This window comes from Cynocephalus volans, chromosome 2 (genome assembly GCF_027409185.1).
Source record: "Cynocephalus volans isolate mCynVol1 chromosome 2, mCynVol1.pri, whole genome shotgun sequence".
In the NCBI taxonomy this organism is placed as follows: domain Eukaryota; kingdom Metazoa; phylum Chordata; class Mammalia; order Dermoptera; family Cynocephalidae; genus Cynocephalus; species Cynocephalus volans.
The window spans coordinates 7274258-7295844 of record NC_084461.1 but is presented as its reverse complement, the minus strand read 5'-3'; the positions used below and the strand labels follow the sequence as shown (position 1 = coordinate 7295844).

Genomic DNA, 21587 nt, shown 5'->3' with positions numbered 1-21587 from the left:
AAAGATCAAAGAAATGCAATGGGATATGAATATATTTTAGTAATTTGATAATAGGAATATAAATCCTCTTAATTTCCTAAAATAGAGTTGGTAATCTTCATTTTAAAAAGTTATAATTTTCAATAGGCATGCTAAATTCTGATATACCAGTCAAATGCACCACCTTTTTTTTAATCTAGCCAATTTACTGTTTTTTTTTTTTTTTTTTTCCTATAGATTAAAATATCACCAAGAAATCACTCTGGATTAATGCCAAGTCTTTGAATAAATAAATAGTTCAAACCTTTCTGTCAGTCCTGAACAATTATTTTGATAAAATTTTCAGGGAGGCTGACATGGGGGAAAAAGCAATCATCTTTAGGAATGCTGAATTAATTATAAATATATTTTTTAAATGTGGTAGTTCATTTACTACTCATAACTCAGTAATAACATTCCCTACACTCCCCGAAGAGAGAAATTTAAGTAGTGTAAATGGATAAGAAAGACCGTGTCAGGGCACTGGAAATAACATGTTCATCATTTTTAATCACAACTCAAAGGAGGAATCGATTAAATTCTAACTTATAAAGCTAAATGACTATTAAGAGGAGGCACATTTCAGACCTTTGTCTTAAGAGGACTCAGACAGCAATTTCACTGTGTTCATTAGGTACTCACATAGTACACACCTCAAAATTTGGTTATACATTACATCTACGCTTTGTGAAAGCAAATTTATAAAATTATTGATTCAATAACAACAGCTATATTTAAAATATTCTCATAACTCAAAATTATTAAGGTGATTAATATCTATAATCATAAAGGCAGCTAATGTTCACTGAGTATTTACTATAAGACAGGCATTCTAAGAGGACATATATTAATTCCTCTGATCCTCCCAAGAAGCTCACACAGCACATACAATTATCATCTATTTCACACATAAAGAAAGCAAGGCACAAAAAGTTTAAGTAATGTGGCAAAGCTTCCAGTTAGTAAGTGAAGGATGGAGAACTTGAATCCAGATACTTAGACTAGAGTCTGCATTCTTAACCCCTCTGGTGCAGTGGCACACTAAGCAAGGATGTCTGCTTGAAATTATTTTAATTTTAGAAAAGGAAAATTTTAAGTAAGGCAGTTAGTTTGACAATTTAAGAGATGCATGCTGCTGAAATACACATTCAAGAATTTTAATACTTGATTCAATAAATGAACAGAGAAAATGACAGCCTCTGAAGAGAAGTAAAATACGGAGGAATGATGAACCCAATGGATTACATAAGCAGAACAGCAATTAAACACAGCTCACACAAGGCTCGACATTTAAAGTCAGTAAGGGTCAGGCAAAAAAAAGGGTCAATATAAAGGAATAAAACTAAAAGTTAACACACAAGGAAATGTCATAGAGCTTTGTCATAATTAGGAAAAACACGTGCACTGGAAGTATGGGGGAAACACAGCATGGAGGCTATAGAAAAGGACGGAAAAAGGGGTCGAAATATGTAAGAGTCTCCAACACACTCATTCAAGGTGATAATATGCAGAAAGGTAGGAAATTTGTTGAATTTGTCATTTTTCATAAACAGATTATTCATTAACTCAGTGAGTGAAAATTCATTTAATACATATACCTAGTAGGAAAAAAATCAAGTGTGTGTGATGTTATCTGGCTAAAATAGTTAAATAACTTGCAGGACGATATCTGCAGACCTTTGAATAGACATGTTATGCTAATTTGAAAGGGCAAAATACGGAGTTGTAAAAACAAGAATAAAAGTACTGAAAAGAGAAAGTATACTTCTGATTGGTACAGTGGCAAATGGCCATTGAGATGGTAGAGAGAGTGCCAAGGAACGCAGTCTGCCATGAAGGCCCACTGGTGTGTTCTCCATCAGAGAGCATGGTCCAACTGGGTCCTCCCCATGCGAGGAACTGAATCCAGTCGCCTTCCTTCTGCACGGTGGAGAGAAGTGCATGCACCAACTATCAAAGTTCCTCAAGAAAATGCTGACTTTTACAAATACTCACACACATTAATATAAAGATAACTGTACTGGGACACTGTTTCTAACTCTTTCCATTAGTGGATACTGAGAAGAATGAGACACAGACAGACACAAATCAGCAAAATAGGTAAATTGTGCTCTGGCTGCCTTCCTTGGATCTAAAAGCTGAAAAAGCAAATAAAACTAAAATAGAGCTCTCAAGACGAAAAGTTTCAGTGCTACCAAAAGCCAACATGTTTTATAAACTCACTAATTTTCATCATTAATGCATAAATAAGGGTTTATTGGAAGAAAGAGAGAAGTATGTTGCCCTTACCCTACACAGTCATCTGCATGTCCAGTGTCATAGAAATGTCGGGCTCCAAGCTCTTGAAGTCTTTTATCGATTATTCTCCCCCCATTACAGAAGTATGTGTATTCTGAATCACCCAGACCTAAAGAGTCCAAACAGATAATTAGTGCATGAGGAGGTTTAAATTTAAAGACTTAAAGAACAGATGAATGAAATACCTAAAACAATACTATTCCATGCTTATGGATGGATGCAGCAAGAAATAATGTATAGCTTCACATTTCTTATTTTCCTTGCATAATACTAAGCATGCAGACAATTATGTTCAATTTTACAATGTTAAAGTACCAGATATACTGAAACAAAACAAATACTCACTGACCACTGTTCAAAGAAATATATTTTTACATTTTTGTTTCCATGAATCCGTGTAAAAATATAGAAATTTTAAAACAAGGATTAGGCACATTTAGAAACTACAATATCTGTAGACTCTTCTGATCTTGAGCAGGGGTCAACCACTACCTCTGGTCCAAATCTCACACACTGTCTTTTTTTGTAAATAAAGTTTTATTGGAACACAGCCAAGTCCATTTATTTACATACTGTTTATGGCTGCTTCCAGGCTACAACAGCAAAGTTGAGTAGTTGTGATAGAGACTATATGGCCTGCAAAGCCTAAAATATTTACTATCTGGCCCTTTATAAAGTTTACTGACTCCTGATCTATAGTACAGAGAAGCTCATCTACAATATAATAACCACTTGCTATAAATGTTTCTGTGTTGTGTGAATTAAGAATTGCTTCTATGTTTCATGGTAAGAAAACAGACTAACATTTTCATACTTGGCTGAAATTTTAAAATTGAAAGCTTAAATTTTTCAGTTGTTTAATTATCTCCATGTTTTTTCCAAGAGTAGGGAGGAAAAATGGTGGGCCCACATATTGACTAGAATGGTTGGACAGACTTCAGTCTTTTCTTTATAATGATTGTTTTTGAGGGATTTTCAAAGCAATATATTCTCACTCCTTAAAATACAGAAACTGGAAAAATCTGAGTTAAAAAAAAATTGTAAATATCTTAAAATACTCTCTTGAACATGTTATATATAACAGATCATGGCCAGGGTTACAATCTCAAATTTCTAATCAGTTATTTATTAGAGCACAATTCATCCTTGCTAGACACCCTCCACCCCAAAATAATCCTCAAAGATGAACAAAATAGGTCACAAGCCAGGAAAATGGACCCTCAATTCCCTCATTGGTGTCATATTTTTCAGAGCTGGTCCTTCTGAATCTTTATCTTAATAAGTTTTTCTTAACCAGGAATGCTTGCGAATCACTTAGGAGCTTTTAAAAATACGAATGCCAGGGCCCTACCTTGGAACAATTCGTCAGGATCACTGGAAGAGGGGCCAAGTAACTGAATTTAATAAAAACTCCCCAGAGGGTTCTAATGTGCATCCAGGGATTGAAAATCACCATCCTAGGGGAACGGTTCTTAGACAGGGAAGATATCAGAATCACCTGGGCGGATTAGTGTTTATTTTTATTTTTGTTTTATAATAACAAAACAGCCTGAGGGGCTGCTACTCCACAGATTCTGTTTTAGTAGGTTTGAGGTGATGCCTAGCTGCTAATATTCTGAAAATGTTTCATGGCTGAATTTGATATGCACCCTTGTTAAGAGTGCTACTCCAGAGGTTCTGCAGAGGTGTTGCCATGGGGTGAAGGGTGGAGAAGCATTCATACAAAACAGCACATTATTTACATTTAAATATATTATATGAACACACACAGTAATATATGTACACTCGTACACACAGTATTTATATAAAAGATAAAAAAGATGAAACCCATGTAATTATATTTCATGGTTTTGAGAGATATATTCAGATACCAGACTTAAAGTCAGTAATAATATTGTAAGAGCAGAAAATATAGTCCATTACCCAATAATCCATACCGCAGGTGAGCAAAGAAATCAACCGGCAGTGTCTTGTCATGTATTTCTTTAACAAACTTGCGGGCTGCGTCAGGGGGGTCTCCAGTGCCGGTGGTAGAGACAACAACAACAAGAGGATCTGTTTCAGTTTTCAGATCATACTACAAAACAAGGATATCAAGTAAGGGACTTAATGTTACCTATATTTTTTATTTCACACATCAGCAAGACAATCAGATGAGGTTCCTCTGTCTTTTATTTCCTTTTAATTTTTCTACTTATCAGAGTATTCGAGATTCATGACAGAGTGACCGGTCCAGTGACTAGGCACTCACCGTTTGATCAAGTTGCCCAATGTAGTATGTCACTCAATGAGACCACACATTTGTTTTGTTGATGCTCATCAAGAGGTTAGGAGAGGTGAACATGTCCTTCTCCCCATGCCTTTCACTAGACAGGCAGAGAAGGGACCCACACCAGGTTTCCATCTAGTCCAATCTTTCATTTTTAGAAAAATCAGAGGAGATGGGACAGATATAATTAGCCCTGTGCCCAATGTCAGTTAACATGACCTCTAATCTGCAAGGCAAATAAGCCCAGGAAAGAGCAAAGATGACATGCCTCGGCACTGTGATGAGCTGCCAAGGAGGGAAAGCAGTTGCAGACTGGGGTGACCATGTTTTGACTATCAACAGACTGCACATCTGACAATGGTGTCATAAGATTATCATGCAGCCAGAAGTGTGCAGTAGGCTACACTACCAAGGTTTGTTTAATTACACTCTACGATGTTTGCACAATGAATTTACTTAATGCATTTCTCAGAAATATCCCTGTTGTTAAGCGATGAGTGACTGTAATTGGGTGGGAATGACTTTTCATAAAAAACAAGCAAAGAAATTAAAAGGGGGTAGGGGAGGAATTCAGGAATAAAGTGAACAGATACATAAGTACCCAGATTGAAAGCGGCAAAACAAGGCAGTAAAAAATAGAATATCCTGAGGACAGCAACAAGTCTTCAGCAAAACGTAAACACAATCGTCTGTACTGCATATGACACAAAGGCACACAGGGAATTTTAAATTTGGAAATTAAAAGTGATCCCGATAGATGTCAGGGACCTGGCTATCATGAATGACTCCTCGTTCCCTCAGGGTTCCAGGGAGCTGAGAATATCATAAGCTGTAAATTGAGATCATCAGCGTTTCCAACTCTTATAAATCAAGTTTCTTTATTTGAATTCTCGTGTAAATTTAAATATTTCAAACACAGCACTTCACTGACTCCGTGAGCCCTACTACTCATGACCATCACCTAATTTGGCTCCAAAGAATCCACTTTATTTTCCATGCTGATATAATAGATAAGGACTTGAGCTTACTTTTTACCAGGCCATTTAATGCTTATAAGACACTACCCAAGTTCTGTGTTAAACTCTACATAAAGTTTGTGTAAGTAACTTCATCTTGAAAAGGACGATTGTGAATTAGGAAGCAGAGTTATCGCTTTAAACTTATCACACAAACAACAGGAGAAACCATTCAGCCGGGCAGGGAAAACAGTGGTGCCTAACGTGGTGTTAAAAAAAATTCACCACTCACTGTCAAATAACTGCTGACATAGTCAGTGAGGTCAACCCAACGGGCCAAATCAGGGCTAGTTTTTTAATACTGACGACTTTGTTTTTGCTTGTAGTAACAGGTTCAGATTGTATCCCATCATGCAGCACTGCAATGTAAATTCTTTTTAAGTTACGGCAGAATGACAGAACCTGCAGATTGATGGTGTCTTCCAGGAGCCTCTCTTTTCTGTAAATGACAATATCTGGAGTCACGTTGGCAGTGATGCATAAAAGAACCATATGACTTTCCTTCTAGGAGGTGGGTTTGTAATTTACCTGTGCTGCTGACAATCTAGAACTAGAGATTTGGGAAAGGTCAGCAGAGGCTGTGAACTTGAGTGAGATGGTACTGGCAGGACAGTTTTGGAAGCACTGAAGTGAATTTGACTGCTTCTTGGCTAGCACTTCATCTTGTGGTATAAAGACCCTACTAGTTATCACCTGAATTGTCTGAAACAGCATAATCTGGAGGTCTCAGCCTAACTGAAAGAAAAACATAGAATTGTTAGGGTCTTATAATACATACCCTAAGAGGTAGGAACTTTTGCAGAAACTATATGCAAAAACAAGTAGTCCCTGACCTTTTACAGCTGAGTCCTCTCCAGATCCTTAAATTACTACTATAAATTCCAATTCACAAAAGAATCTAGGTGGGTCCTTCATTTGGCAGAACTCTAACATGAATGGCAAGGTCTTTCTTTTAAGAAAACTGAGAATCATGAGGTGAGAAGCAGACGTGCACACAAACACAAACATCTCATTGTTCTCAGTGAGACAAACAAGGCTACTACCATCATTTATAGTTGAGAAGTAGTTACGTGTTTCGGTTTTTGAGACCATTTAGCCTAATTCAAATGTACACTTCTACGTTTAAAAAAAAAAAAAAAAAGGTGACATAATCTTAAATACAGATGATAAATTTATGGCTGTTAAAAAAAAGATTATGGTGGTTTTTAGTGTCCTACAAACAGAAAACAAACATCTCTTCCCCACAAAAATACTTCAAAGCATAAAACACAAAAGTTAACAGCTCTCACCTTATCTGACTCACTAATACAATGAAGATCTGCAGAAAATCCATGCGACACAGCTTGCTCACATATTTCTTCTGCTATGGCCTTTGCCTGCCCTTTCTGTGTAGCATACAGTAACAAAAACCTCCTCATCATCTCAAGGCATATGCTGTGTAACTGTAACAATGACGGTGAAAAACAAAAAAGGAAAAAAGGGATTTTCTCTTTAATGAAGTAGTAACAACCTGCAGTTATTAATTCTCCCTCCATCTTTAAAATGGGATGCAACAATACGCACACATAATATAGCCTTCCCTAAATTTGTTAGCACTAATTCTAAATGAGCCTAAGTAAGAGACAATTCATCAAACCAGGGGGAGTACAGGAACGAAACTCTAATTTCATGGCTCAGAAATCGTATTAGGGGGTCAAAGTATTCGGGCTTGAATCTGTCATTCACAATTACATACCTGCAGGCAAACTGCTCAACTGACCTGTACCTCAGCATCCTTATCCTTAAAATGGGGGTCATAATACCTCCCTGGTAAAGGATGTGACACATGCAAACCATCTGAACAAAGCCTGGGTCCTAATATCACTCATAAAAGTCTTAGATATCTTCTTGTTTCTTCTTTTGAAAAAGAGGTAAAAATAAAAATTCCATTAAAACTGAAGGATTCTTCGTTCCTATTTGATCCTAATGCTAGACAAATCAATCCCAGTACTAAAGTTAATCACGGCACATACTCTCCTTTATTTCATATCAAAGTATATGTCAGCGTCTGTGCATAAATACACATACATGTGCATGCAGACAGAAAATATTTCCAACCACTCAAATGTTTTACTAATACACATATTTTTCCTGAACAGATAACCAGGAGTAAAAAATAAATAAGATCGAGAAATTTTTTCCATACTCGTCCAGGGGCTAAACCTGGGGGGCCGTCATTTCTACGGTCAGATTTAAATTGAAAACTAAATCAAAATTTTGCCTTTCAGTGAATGAACCACCTAGTTCTATGCTCCTCTGGCCCATGACATCCAAGGAAAAATTATGCCACAAAGAAATGACACGTTAGTCAGAGGATATGCTTAAGGACCAGAACAGCCCCAGCACCGCAGGGCCAGGGTGGGCGCAGAGGCGGAGGCAGCCCCACGGCCCGCGCCCGGCCGGCTCCGCGCGGGGGACGTTCCGAGTCTCCCGGGCGCGCCCCTTCCCGACACGGCCCCGATCTCACGACCCCACCACTGTCCCGCGGGCCCCGGCGCCTCCCGACCAGGAGGCCGGCCCTGGGGGACCGCGCGCCCGGGGAAGCACAGGCCGAGCCCCGGAGCCACGCGCGCGAGCCGGCTGCCCTCACCAATCCCCGGCCACTTCACCGTCGGGTCTGTGCGCGGCGGGCGGCGCGGACCCGGGAACCGCTGCAGCCGAGGGTCTTCCCCGCCTCCGCCAGGCCAGGACCTCACGTACCTGCACCTACTCTGCCAACCCCGAGCCCACGCGCATGGCCGAAGTGCGCATGCTCGGCACCCAGGACCAATGGGACCCTCCGGAGAGGAGCGGGGCCAATCATAAAGCTCCATATGTGGGCGGGGCCAAGCTGGACTCCCGGGTCCGCGCATGCGCCGAACCGTTCGACCCCGCCCCTGCGTTCGCGTACGGAGACCCACGAGGCTCTGGTGCCTCCCCGGTGGCTCCGAACGCCCGGCTGCCGGAGCTTGGTAGGTGTCTGCGCCCGCTCTCGGTGTCGCTAGGCGCTGGCACTGCCCTGACCCGGCCGGCCCTTCTCCTCGGGTTGCGGCGGCCGCCCGGAGTGTGCGCGGAGATCCTCGGGGCGCCGGGTTCAGGGGCGCTCGGCCCGTGGGGACCTTTCATTGCAAGGAGGACGCGTCCCTGGGGCTCCCCGTCCCCTCCGTTCAGCCCACTCGTGTTCCCAGATCCCTCAGCGGGGTGTGGAGGCCTGGATGGGACGTCCCCTTACCCCGCTCGTTGACCTTTGTTTTACTCTTTTTATTCTACTTTTTTCCCGTTTTCCGAGGCAGGTCTTTTCCTTCCTCAACCCTAACCTCCTTCTGACCCCGAGGGAAATCAACACCTCAGGGCCTTTTCTGCGCGTTTGGACCCTCGCCTTGTGCCGACCTACCCGAATCTAACCCACTTGACTTGTTCCTTTCGAATAGCTAGAATTTGAGCCCCAGCTCCACCACCTGCCTGCCGAGTCCACTGGGCGAGGCACCTTTTCTGTGCTTCCGCTTCTTCCTCATCTGTAAAGTGACCGTAAAAGCGCCTAATTCGTGTAAGTTAATACACATTATAGTACTTAGAGGGCCTGGCAAGTGATATCGATAATTGTTGTTAGATATCAGTCACTTCTCTAATCTCTCGGATTCAGAGACCCTGCTCTTCTGGTCCTTTTCTTTTAGTCGGAAATTTTTATTAATCCCTTTTTTCGGGTACTCATCCTTAGTGTCGGAAACGTTGATGTAGAGCAGCGAGTCATGTTCTTAATGTTTTTGACCTTTTTTTACTCTTTAGTCATCAAGAGAAGTCAAGAGTCTGATGGCATGGCTTTAATCACCTTGCGGAGGAACCTTCGTCGTTTGTCTGATGTTTGGATAAATAGAGCTCTGGCTGTTCTGAAAAATCAACCTGTAAATCATGTTCACAAGGTAGTCAAGGAGCATCTGAGTCCTTGGTTCTGTTCACTACAGCCTGAGCCTTTCAGGGTCAGGTTCCATCATGCCTGTTGTAAAAAGTTCCATTCAGAAAATGGAAATGACCTACATCCAGTTGGTGAGCCACTGTTTTCTCAAGTAGACGACTGGGATAGGCTTGAACAAAATCTTAAAAATGAGGACGAACAGATCTTTTACAGGAGACTAAACAGTTTCACCTCATCGGAAGAAGTGTTAAGTTTTATAAGCACACTGGAAACCCTGTCTGATGCTATGGCAGCAGGAGCTTTACAACGGATTTGTGAAGTGGGAAAAAAAGATGATAATCAAAGGCTGCCGAAAGAAATACTGGAGAATAGCATCTTTCAGGCTCTGTGCTTTCGGTTTGAACAGGAGCCCTCACATCTGTCAAACACGAGTTTGGTGACTGTTCTGCAGGCTCTGATTCTCTTGAGCATGGATCCTCAAAGTAGCCTGTTACTGAACCTAGTGGCAGAATGCCAAAATCGCCTCAAAAGAGGTGGCCTGGAAGTTCGCAATCTTTGTATTCTTGGAGAAAGTCTGATTAGACTGCAAGGTCCAAGTTGTGTGACACTGGAACCGATTATATATCAACTGCAAGTTGAAAAATTGGAAACATTTACCCCAGAGGATATTGTGTCCCTTTATAGAATACTGCAAGCATGTACTGATAAAGTGGACCAACACCAGATGTTTTTAAATAAGATAAACAATTTCTCCCTTTCATTAGTTTCCAGCCTGAGTCCTAAATTGATTAGCCAAATGCTCACTGCCCTGGTGGTTCTTAATCAAACGCAGGCACTTCCTCTGGTTATAAAATTGGGTAAATATGTAGTGAGGCACATCTCTCAATTCACTGATGAAGAGCTTGTGAAAGTCTTAGAGGCTTTCATATATTTTGGGTACAATGACAGATTTTTTACAAAAGCCCTAGAGCAACATGTAGCTGCACTGTGTCTCACCTTGGACCCTGAAGTTGTCAGCAAAGTCATGGAGTACTGCGGGAGAAAACAGATTCTTTCAAAACCCATCTTCAATGCAGTGGCAGAAACTTTTGTTTGCCAATCAGAAAAATTTTCACCTAGTCAGATTTCTGAATTAATTGAACCATTCGGAAAACTCAATTATTTGCCACCGAACGCCTCTGCTCTATTTAGGAAGCTAGAAAATGTGCTGTTCACTCATTTCAATTATTTTCCTCCCAAAACACTATTGAAACTTCTGCATTCGTGTTCACTTATTGAATGTCATCCAGTCAACTTTATGGCAAAAATATTCAGCCCTTTTTTTCTTCAACAGCTGCAAGGTGAGTTGGCTATAAATTCTGACAGTTGGAAAAAATTAACATTTGAATTTGTAACGTTTTCAAGTCACATTCATACCTTTTACCTTGAGCAGTGCTTTGCCTTTATTTTTATTCCATGATACTCTGAAGATGAGATCTGAAGTTAGATACTTGTATAAACTCAGAATTAAAGAAGCTAGGACATTGTATAGAGGGAGGAAAGCAGTTTTGGATAAACAGACTACGCTGCCCTAGCTGAGAAACTGCAGCATTCTTGTGGTAATGGCCACAATAACATGTTAGAGCCTTTGATGGGTGAGCAAAGGTTAAGAGGATCCTGTTCACCTTAATCCAAGGCCACCCAAGTATGTCAGGTTTTTGGATCTCCATAATTGAAGAAAACTTCCACTAATTCTATGAATGTATTCTGTCACTTTCAGTTACATTTTGTAGCTAGGAGGCAGGATTCTTGGAAGTCAGTTTCACTGGTAACAAGAAAAGAGCATAATTCTAACGATTTTGCTTCCCAGTGTCACTTAAAAGTACATTCCCTTGGAGTGAATAAACTGACATGTTCTTGATGTTCTCTTCTGTCATTTCATGTACCACAATTCAAACTTAATTATGACTGGGATGCTTTTTATTTCAGGTGAACAATCATATTTGGACAGATTGAATCTGGCACAGCTAACTCAACTTTTCTTAACCTCAGTCCTAGAATGCCCTTTCTATAAGGTAAAAACATGAACTGGGTGGCTTTATTTCCCTAACAGGGCAGTTTTCTTTTGTCCTCCCTGAACTATTTTAAGTTCCTTAATTTCTGATCTATATCAATAACCTCATTAAAAAGCAGAACTTACATTTACTTGCAGTTAGTTGCCACTAGATAGCCTTTTCTTTGATAAATTGACTCCATTTCTGTGTTCTTGTCATTGAAGGACCAATTTCTTGCTGTGTAAGATTTCTTAGAAGGTTTTAATCAAGTGCTACAGGCATGTGAGTTACAGTACTCCTAGATTCCTTCTGAAGATTTTAAAAGGTTTTTGCATTCCCCGTAGCTGTTATCAAAGTGTGAGTCTCTGGACTGAACAAATCCTGAATTATTTCTGAGTGCATTTTTAATCCAAGCCAGAAATTTCACTATTATCTGATAGAGTTTAGTTTCCCATAGAGTTTGCTCTTCTCATAAAGTGCTATAAAGATTTACCCCCATAACTATCACAGACCCTGTGTAGAGTCAGAAATGGTATACAGACTTGGCCGTCCCCTGCCTGGTCCTCCATACTTAACTTTGAATCACAGTTAAGAGTATCCAATTTTTGGAATAAGGTATAAGAATAGAAAATAATCACTGTTTTCTTTAAAGTATCATGAGCAGTGCTAAGGTATAAAAAGATACATAATAGTCACAGTCTTCTTCCACCCCTGAAGGAATAATGTTAGCAGCAGTTTCTATGCCCCAGTGCATATAAATACATAAACACTGTCCAGTTTTTCTCTTTTCAAGGAATGGAACTGACTAATCAAAGTACAATTTGCTTTTATGCCCAATATTTTGTGGGCATTCCTTGAGGCCGCTACATATAGATCAAATGCATTCTTTTTAAGAAAATCATGATATTTCTTAGTATTTATTCTACCATTCCCCTATTAATGCACTTTCAGGTTTTTTCCAACTTTTGTTTCTATCAACAATGCATTGCAAAACAACAATATTAGCTATTATCTATATTGCACATAAACATCCTTGTTATAACCTATTATACTGGAGCCTTTTCATTTTTTTTAATCTGTAAACTAGATTTCTAAAAGTGGGATTACTGGGTTAATTTTCAATAGATATTGACAGATCTTTTTCCCTGGTAGTCGTGCATGTCACATTTCGCCAGTAATGAATGAAGGTGGACATGTCTCTTTCACTTCTACTGCAGTGTTATTAGTCTTTTTAATTCTTGTCGTTTACTTGGCGGAAAAGGGTTTTATATCACATGTTTAAGTTGCATTTTAATGTGCAGTAATGAACTTGAGCATGTTTTCAAGTGTTTATTGGCTATTTACATTTTCTTCCAATTGCCTTTCTATACCGTAACTCATTTCTGTTGTTAGGTTGTTTGTCTTTCTTTTTTAGAATTCATTGTAAAACATCAATATTAACTATTATGTGTGTTGCACATATTTTCTCCTGGTTTGTAATTTTTGATTTTCTAAATTTAATATTGTTTATGATGTCATTTTTTGTACAGGAATTTTCAAGTTTTCTGTAGTCAAATCTGTCTTTTATGATTCTAGGTTTCCTATATCACTTAAGAATATTTCACGCCTACTAAGTTAATACAAATACTTTACTAAATTTTTTTAAATAACGTTTTCTTATTTTACTTAGATCTTTAATCCAGCAGGAATTTATTTATTATTATTATTTATTAATTTATGTATTTAAATTAACAAATGAAAATGTATATAGTTATCAGGTTCATGCTGTTTTGAGGTATATATACCTTGTGGAATGGCTAAATTAAGCTAATTAACATGTTTTACCTCGCATATCATTGTTTTGTGGAGAGAACACTTAAACTCCACTCAGCAATTTTCACGAATGTAATACACTGTTATTAACTGTAGTCACCTTGTGCCATCTGGAATTTATTATAGTCTGTGATGTATGATAGAAGCTTAATTTAGTCCTTTTCCAGATGATAACCACTTTGCCAGCACCATTTATTATATCACTCTCTTTTTCTTACTAAATTGAAATGCCACCTTTATCACATTTACTATTAAAAGCTTTAGTTGAGCAATTCTGAGTTCCAAACATGTTTCTTGAACCATGAGCATTGTTATATTTGTCCTCCCTTTCTCTCTCTCTTCCATTTCATTCTTCCCGTTCCTCCCCTTTCTTCCTTCCTTCCTTCCTTCCTTTTCTTTTTCTGCTTATGATGAAAATGTCTACTTTTAAAACACATTTAAACCCATTTAAAACACATTTAAAAGTTATTTTTGAACTATGACAAGAATTTTTGCATTGTCATTTTAAGAAAAATATTCTAAATTCTAAACAAAAATATTCTAAGTTCTTTATGCCTGTAAAGTAATTTCGCATCCAACTTTTACACCCAGGTAGCCTTCAATTTATTCTCTAGTTTTTTGTATCTTCTTTTTCTTTCTCATGTTTGCACATATGATTTTTAGGGTCCAGAACTTCTTCCTAAATATCAAGTGAGATCATTTATTTCTTTATGCTGTTCCCTGGAGACTCCTATGGATTTTCAGCTGTATAAATCTGTGAAGACTGGACTGATTGACCTTTTAGGAGCAAGATTGTATTTTGCTTCAAAAGTGTTAACACCCTATTGTTATACAATAGGTAAGTAGTGTGGGGAGTTTTATTGCTGTTTTAAACCTAAGCATCCTATCCTTTTTGGAGACATATGGGACTAAGTAGCCATAAAAAGTCTTTGGAAATACAAGATGGAATAGTCCCTTCCCTGAAGGCACGTGGAAACAGTGGTTAGCAGTAGGGCTGTAGATTGAGGACTGTCTGAGTTTGAGTCTCACATATTTAGCCACATGGTAGTAGAATGTCCTGAACATAGTATTTAACCTTTTCCTGCTTGCTTCCTCTTCTGCAAAATGAAGAATAGTGACCTCAAAGATTTGCTTAAGAACTAAATGAAAAAATAATACCTGGAACATAGTAAATGCTTAGTAATTGTTAGCTGCTATTGTAATCTAGGCCTGTGCTGTCCAAATATAGTAGCCACTAGTACATTTGGCTATTTACATTTAAATTTAAAGTTTAGAATAATTGAAACTTCAATTTCTTAGTCACAAGCCACATTTCAAGTGCTCAGTGGCGTCATGTGGCTCATGGCTGCCAGGTTGAACAGCACAGGTATAAATATTTCCATCATTGCAGAAAGTTCTACTGGACAGAGTGATTAGAGGGTCCAAGTCCTTCTGCCCTTAAAATTCTTTTAAATTGATGAGAAACAGAAAATCATTCCATGAGGTACAGTAGTTCATAGGCTTCAAGTGATCACAGCTCACTCCTCTCTGTCTTTACTGGGCTCTTGTTGTTGTTGTTGCTGTTGTTTTTGACTGGCTGGTGCGGGCTCTGAGCCCTTGACTTTGGTGTTGTAACACCACATTCTAACCTACTGAACTAACTGGCCACCCCTCCTGGGCTCTTTTTACAAAAAGACTGGCAGTACATCAGAGGGGAAGGACAGGGAAGTCTGTCAGTGCTCAGGGACCTCATGTTGGGGTACAAAATGCTTTACCTACAATGGAGGCACTGCAAGCTTGACTGATAGAAGTTTTGAGTTACATACATGTGTAACTTTGCTTAACTTAAAGGGTTTTCTTCATTATCTGAGTTGAAGGATTTCCACCGCTTGTTACAAGAGGAAAGTGTGCATGAGCGTGCATGGGTCTTGTCACATCCCAGATACCGAGAACTCACTCTTGGTTTCAGTGTAGTGGAGCCTCTTTAATTTCAGGCTGACTTGATTGATCATAAAGCCAATTGAATTAAAATTTTCACCATTGTTTGGTTTGTGGTCATTACTTTGCAGCCTTCAGCCCAATTGATAAGTGCAATGTGGAAGAAAGCAGAACAAAGGAATACACGAAGATAGTGTTTATGAGGGTATCACACGAAGAATTTTTCCTTTCTTTCACCAGATATTGAAATTAAATTAGATGAAGATGGATTTGTATTGCCATTTACAGTTGTTGAAGATGTCCATAAAAGGTAAAGAAAACTGTTGTAGTTCTTATGTTACAAGACTTGTTGAGGTTAATAAACGATCTTAAGAAGGTGAAAAAGTAGACATGATTCTGGAAATTAAAATACTACTTTTCAGCATGCTATTTTGGAAATTCTCGTAATAGTTTATAAACATTAATATTAGTAAGATTGAATGCTTTTTCAGTAAAGTATAGCCTATTCATGAATTATTTGAAAATAATATTGGCACATAGTAATAGCCAAATCCCAAGTAAACTCTGGCAACTAAAAACAAATATTTTAGATTACTTTAAAAATTAAGATTCTTTCTCCTTTTTGATATTTCAGAGTAGCATTATGCATTGACGGGCCAAAAAGATTTTGCTCTAATAGCACACACTTACTAGGAAGAGAAGCGATTAAACAAAGACACCTACGGCTACTTGGTTATCAAGTTGTACAGGTATGGCTTCATCTATTTATTTTTTTCCGAAAGCAATTTGTGATTCAGATTTGCTTTTTCCAGGGTAGTATTAAAAGCTAAACTGAGGCATAATAAAATTTTAAAGAGTTTATTTGAGCCAACAGTGATTCATGAATCTCAGGCAGTACTAAACTGGAAATGGGTTGGGAGCTCTCCCAAGGAACACAAAGGGGAGGCTTTTATAGGAAGAACCCAAATAAAGCAAAGAAAATATTTGATTGTTTATAGTTATACAGTTGCCTTATTTGATCTATCTCACTGGAAAGTCCCTAGTTACATAATTGTAAGTTTGTGGGATGCTTCTGATTGGTTAAGCTTAAGCTCTATTTTTCTCTAATACAGCATTTACAAGAAATGGCCCAAGTTAAATTTTGCTTACATTTGCAAGTTAAGCAAGGTGAAGGTTATTTTCAAGGCCTGACTGTCTGCACAAAGATTATTCAGGCCCAGTCTCCATTTTAATTTACTTTAACAGTACTAAGTGGCCTCCCAGCCCAATGGACCAAGAATCCTATGTGTAGTTTAAATATCAACTTTTGTTAATTAGGCTTACATCTCTTGATTTATATTTTGAAATACAGAATTTTCAAAGCTTAGGTTTTCCAAAAGTAGGGCATTCCTATTATTCATTATAAGCTATGCTAAACTCTGCTTTTAGAGTTACTAAATTATTACAATATCTATTTTGTTTTAATTTCCCCCTGATTTAATGAATAAAAATGGATAAGATGACCCATTAAAACCAGTATCTTCATCAACATGTAATGTTTAAGACCTTCTTTGTGTTTTCATTATAGATTATGTAATAAGGTCTTGTGGGAAGGATCAGTAGTGAATATAAGTTAGAACTTCCAGAATGCTCTATGCTATCTCTACTAGCCTGCTCTCGGGTTTTCTATCCAGTGGCTTTTTCCCCCCTCCATCTTACACATCCCCAGATTGATTTTCCTAAAACTAATCATGACAGTGTGTGCCTGGAAACCTTTATTGTTTCTTTACTTGCCTGCAGAATAAAGTAAAAATTTCTCTGCATCTTAACGTCCAAGACCCTTCATGGTCTGCCGTAGCCAGGCCCTCCAGGCACATGCCCTACCGCAAAGCCCTCTGCTCCCAGCTGAGTGGCCTCTGCGCTTTCCTTGAGCTTCTCTTTTCTCTCTCCCCTGACCCCAAGTCCACTCCATTCTCTCTCCCCTTCCTCCCTTTGCCCATGCTGCTTCCACCGACAGACTGTTCTTCACCTGAATATCTAAATTCTGGCTGTTCACCAACCCCCAACTCAGGTTCACTTTTCACCCTCATCCAATTCAATGCTGACTCCCTCTCAATCACCGATCTAACGCTTGCCTTTTGTACTGTGTATTTTAACTTGCCACCTAATTTCTGAGCTTGCAGATAATAAGGGATCACGCCTGGTTCTTTATTTAGATATTCCACTTATTTATTCAGTAAGTATTTACTGAGCCCCTCCTATATGCTGGGCATCTTTCTAAGAACTGTGGATACAAGATGAATAAGCTGATTTGATCTTTGCCCTCCAGGAGCTTACGTTCTGTTGTGTGTAGAGGAGGCTGTGAGAAACAAATGAGGTAAACAAAAAAAACCCCAAAATGTATCAGACTGTGAAGGATTGTGACCAATTTTATTTTCCTCCCTATACAGATCCCCTATCATGAGATTGAGATTCTAAAATCAAGACTGGAAGTGGTGAAATATTTACAAAGAAAACTATTTTCTCAAAACACTGGTGTTCATTGGTAACAAGAAGGAATACTGGCTTCAGAGCTCAGCGAAAGAACTTACGGGACTTGGTATAAAAAAATGATGTAATTGTGATTAGTCACTTTGCAGAATTATGTTTATAGACTGTCCAATGATCTGGAAAGGGTCTGTAGTTTTCCTTATATCATGTATACATTTCTTATTTTAATTTAATACTGGTGTCATAGATACTTTTTATACATCAAACAGAATTGATGAAATACAATAAAGGAGTGTAATGAATACATGTTATTTTTAAGTCCTTTGTATTAGTTATCTGCTAAATAAAAATATTATGCTCTTTAGAGACCTTTGTTTTCTCTTCTCAGAAATGTAAGGAAGAAGTTTTATCTCACACTTCCTTTTTAAAAAATTTTGTTAGTGGAAGTGATGTATGATAAGGAGAAGCAGCAATGAAATATAGACCATATAGAATTATGCAGAAATAACCGTTTAGTTAATAACATATATTGGCATGGGAAGCTATCTTTTTTTTTTTTTTTTAAGTTGTAGATAAGTGAAAAAGCAACTTAATTTAGGTAGGGTTTCAGGGGAAGTGTTTGACTGGAGGGAGAACATTCTAAATTTTAAGTCAAGACTGAATTGAATGGTCATCAGTTCATTACATATGCTTCATTGTTCCATTATGGTTAGGTTAAAGTTTCAGGGGAGAAGAAAACTAGGAGGCAGACTGCTGTAGTAAAAAGAGCTTTGGAGTTGGACATGTGGGTTCTACTAGCAACTAGTGCTGTGACCTTGGACAAGGACAAGCTGCTATTTGTCATTCACTCACTGATGAGGCCCTGCTGGGCACTTTAGCAAAAGGCCTCTGTGAGTCTCAGGTGCCCTCTGGTACAGAGATTGTTCCCACCTTACAGGTTAGTGGACCAGCTCAGAGAGGGTGAGTGTCCGCAAGTTTCATCCGTCACTCGTGGTGAATGTGAGAGTTGAGTCTGGTCCTGAGAAGCAGTCGAGCATGCTAAGAGTCCAGGTTCACAAATCCTACAGCTTGGGTTTCAGTTCCAGGACCTTGTACTTAAGTTTCCTGGGAGATAATTATATGTCATAATGGGCTTGTGTCTTTGTTTCCTAGAGCTGCTGCCACAGAGTAGCACAAACTGGTGGCTTAAAACAACAGAAATATATTGTGTCACAGCTTTGGAGGCTAAAGGTTCAAAACCGAGGTGTCAGCAGGGCAGTGCTCCCTATGAAGCTTCTATGGGAGGATCCTTTCTTGCTGCCTTTAGCTTCTGGAGGACCCAGATGTTCCTTAGTTTGTGGCAGCATAGCTAATCTACCTCCATCTTCATGTGGCCATCTTCTCTTTGTGTCTGTCTCTCTTTCTTCACATGGGCCCTTGTCTGTGTGTCTCTCTCTTCACATGGTGTTCTGCCTGTGTGGCTGTCTCTAGATTTCCCTCTTACAAGGATGTCAGGCTGAGCGTAATGACCTCATCTTAACTTGATTAAGTCTGCAAAGACCCTTTGTCCAAATAAGGTCACATTCACACGTACTGGGGGTTAGGACTTCAATATACCTTTTGTTGGGGAGGGAGAAGGGACACAAATTAGTTAATGTACATAAAACACTTAGAAATATGCCGCACACAGAGTAAGCACACAGTGCACATTAGCTAGTATTTGAATTTCCACTTTAGCTTTTTGGGTCTATTTCTCTTCACAATAGAAAATGGAGATTAGGCGAGCTCTAAGATCACTTTTGGAAGTATGCTTCTTTGATTACAGAGAAGGAAAGACAGTGGGAGCAAATGGAGATTGAACAGGGGAGAGGTGCCATAGATTCCAATTTGCCTGTGTACCCAGGTGACCTTGCTGCTCACTCGGGGTCTAGCTTGACAGGATTCTCACGTCTCTCTAAAATCTTTGTAATTAGCTGATTTACATTTTTTTCGCAGCTTAGACTACTTAATATAGGTATTCTTGACTGAGTCTAAAATTTGTTTGGGATCATATCAGGCCTCAGGAACTCCTTTCACACTTCCTTGCTAAATTCTAGTCCTGTGTCATTTTATTCCTTCTGTGAGCTCTGGTTCCCTCCCCAGCCTCTGGTCTGCCCTCACTGAACTGTTTACCTCTCCCCACAATTCAGCTCACTGTTGGCATGAAACTCAACCCTGAAATATGGTGGTGAGGTTAACAGCTTGCACTTTAAAGAGAGGAGAGAGACTTGGCCAACTGAATAGCCACACACAGAAGAAATGGCAATGTTATAAATACTGTGAGGAAAAAGTACAGCCTGGAAACTTCATCTCCCTGTTCTCTTTATCTAAGTCTGTCTCATCCATTGTGACCTTTCTTCCTGGCTGCTCTAATCAATCAGTACTCTTCCCTCTGCACGTTCGTCACAACCTCCGTGAAGCCTGTATGTCACTTGGCTTTTCCCTACCTGCTTCACTTATTCACTCACCAGACACTAACCGAAGAGCTCGGATAGTGCTGGACAGGGCAGAATGCGAGCGCTGCAGGGGTGAGCAGGAAAGAACCCCTGCCCTGGGGTGGTAGGCATGGGTGAGATCTTTCTTTCTTAGCTCCCAATTATGAGTGAGGACATGTGGTACTTCTCTTTCTGTGCCTGGCTTATTTCACTCAACATAATCTTCTCCGAGCTCAGCCATGTTACAGAGAACAGACCTATAGTTAGTTACTAGAGGTGAGAAGGCGGAGGGGGGGTTAGGGAGTAATTGGGTAAGGGACACAAAGAATAATTACAATTTGTGATGATAGCCGTGCTAACAGTATTGATTTGATCATCACATATGTACACAAGTACTGATAGTCTACTCTGTACCCCATAAATATGTATAATCAAAAATAAATAGATGAAATGGATAAATTTTTTAAAAAACTGGGGAGATCAACGAGTGAGCAGGGGACTAGCGGGAGGAGCAGCTGGTCCCCTCAAAGCACACACGAGACTCTGGGAACTCAAAGGCCTCAGGCCTGCCTGGGCAGTGCGAAAAGGCCTCGTGGAGTGATTTGTAAGCCGAACTTTAGAAGGAAGGAAAGGAGGGTCTGTGGGTGCAATCACTGTGGCTGGAACCCAGTGCAAAGCATATAGGGAAGTCCCAGGGAAGGAGGCTAGACCTAACCAGCACTGTTCAAAACAAGTTTTAATTCTGAAAACATGCATGTGTGTGTTATTAAAATAGTCTAGGCTAATAAACAGATATGAGGTTGCTGGTTTCACCAACTGCAGTGAATTTGACAGACTTTATCAAATTATAAAGCTGAGTCCTTATAAACTGAATCTTTATGCTCTGAATTTTAAAGTCTGTACAAGCAAAAGTGATATAAATATGCTTATTGCAATTACATATCCAGTCTGATAGTTCTGGGTACCATATATGTGATGCTATTTTTTAATAAGGCACACTCTTGTTATCTTAATTTTCAAAAGAAAAGCAAAGAAGTAAAAATGGGTGAAAATAGGTTTTATTTACAAGCATAACCCTTGAAGCAACGGTGATGTTCTGTGGGTATATCACTAGAGGGCAGCAAAGTTCAGGACATCGACCGACCTGCAGCAGTTGAAACTGGGTAATTGTTGGAGGAAAGAGCCTGGGTTTGTGCACGCGTGTCGGCGGCATGCAGGCAGGAGCTGTGAGGGGTGGGGTGGCAGTTCTGCCTGAATAAAACAGAGGCAGTTTTCCTTACCTTCCTCTAAGTAAGGAATGCACTTTGCCTGAACCAGGCCTAGACCCAAGAGAGAGGAAGAGATACCTGCTGGAGTGAGAATTTCTTAAGA

General features: G+C 39.3%; 2 protein-coding genes across 9 annotated transcripts in view; one reads left to right on the top strand and one right to left on the bottom strand.

Annotated features, from left to right (window-relative positions):
* Positions 1–8373, bottom strand: part of MTRR (5-methyltetrahydrofolate-homocysteine methyltransferase reductase) — a 36261-nt gene extending 27888 nt beyond the window's left edge. For 4 of the 7 annotated variants that reach the window (XM_063086253.1, XM_063086258.1, XM_063086257.1 and 1 more), the window contains exons 1-4: positions 8231–8325; positions 6891–7043; positions 4240–4393; positions 2308–2425 (exon numbers count right to left, since the gene is read on the bottom strand). In XM_063086253.1, the coding sequence (XP_062942323.1) occupies positions 2308–2425; positions 4240–4393; positions 6891–7022 (404 nt within the window). In that variant the 5' untranslated portion in view covers positions 7023–7043; positions 8231–8325. The other 3 variants (XM_063086254.1, XM_063086256.1, XM_063086255.1) reach the window with 3 other exon arrangements.
* A 744-nt stretch (positions 8374–9117) lies between these two features.
* FASTKD3 (FAST kinase domains 3) lies at positions 9118–18042 on the top strand. 2 transcript variants are annotated; one of them, XM_063087066.1, is made up of 7 exons: positions 9118–9166; positions 9406–10872; positions 11501–11586; positions 14041–14215; positions 15535–15604; positions 15929–16043; positions 17724–18042. In XM_063087066.1, the coding sequence occupies exons 2-7, from the start codon at positions 9435–9437 to the stop codon at positions 17820–17822; spliced, it is 1983 nt and encodes a 660-aa protein (XP_062943136.1). In that variant the 5' UTR covers positions 9118–9166; positions 9406–9434; the 3' UTR covers positions 17823–18042. The 2 variants fall into 2 exon arrangements, 1 of the variants encoding a protein (XP_062943136.1); XR_010022644.1 differs by lacking the exon at positions 17724–18042 and having other exon boundaries at positions 15426–15604; positions 15929–15955.
* The last annotated feature ends 3545 nt before the right edge of the window (positions 18043–21587 follow it).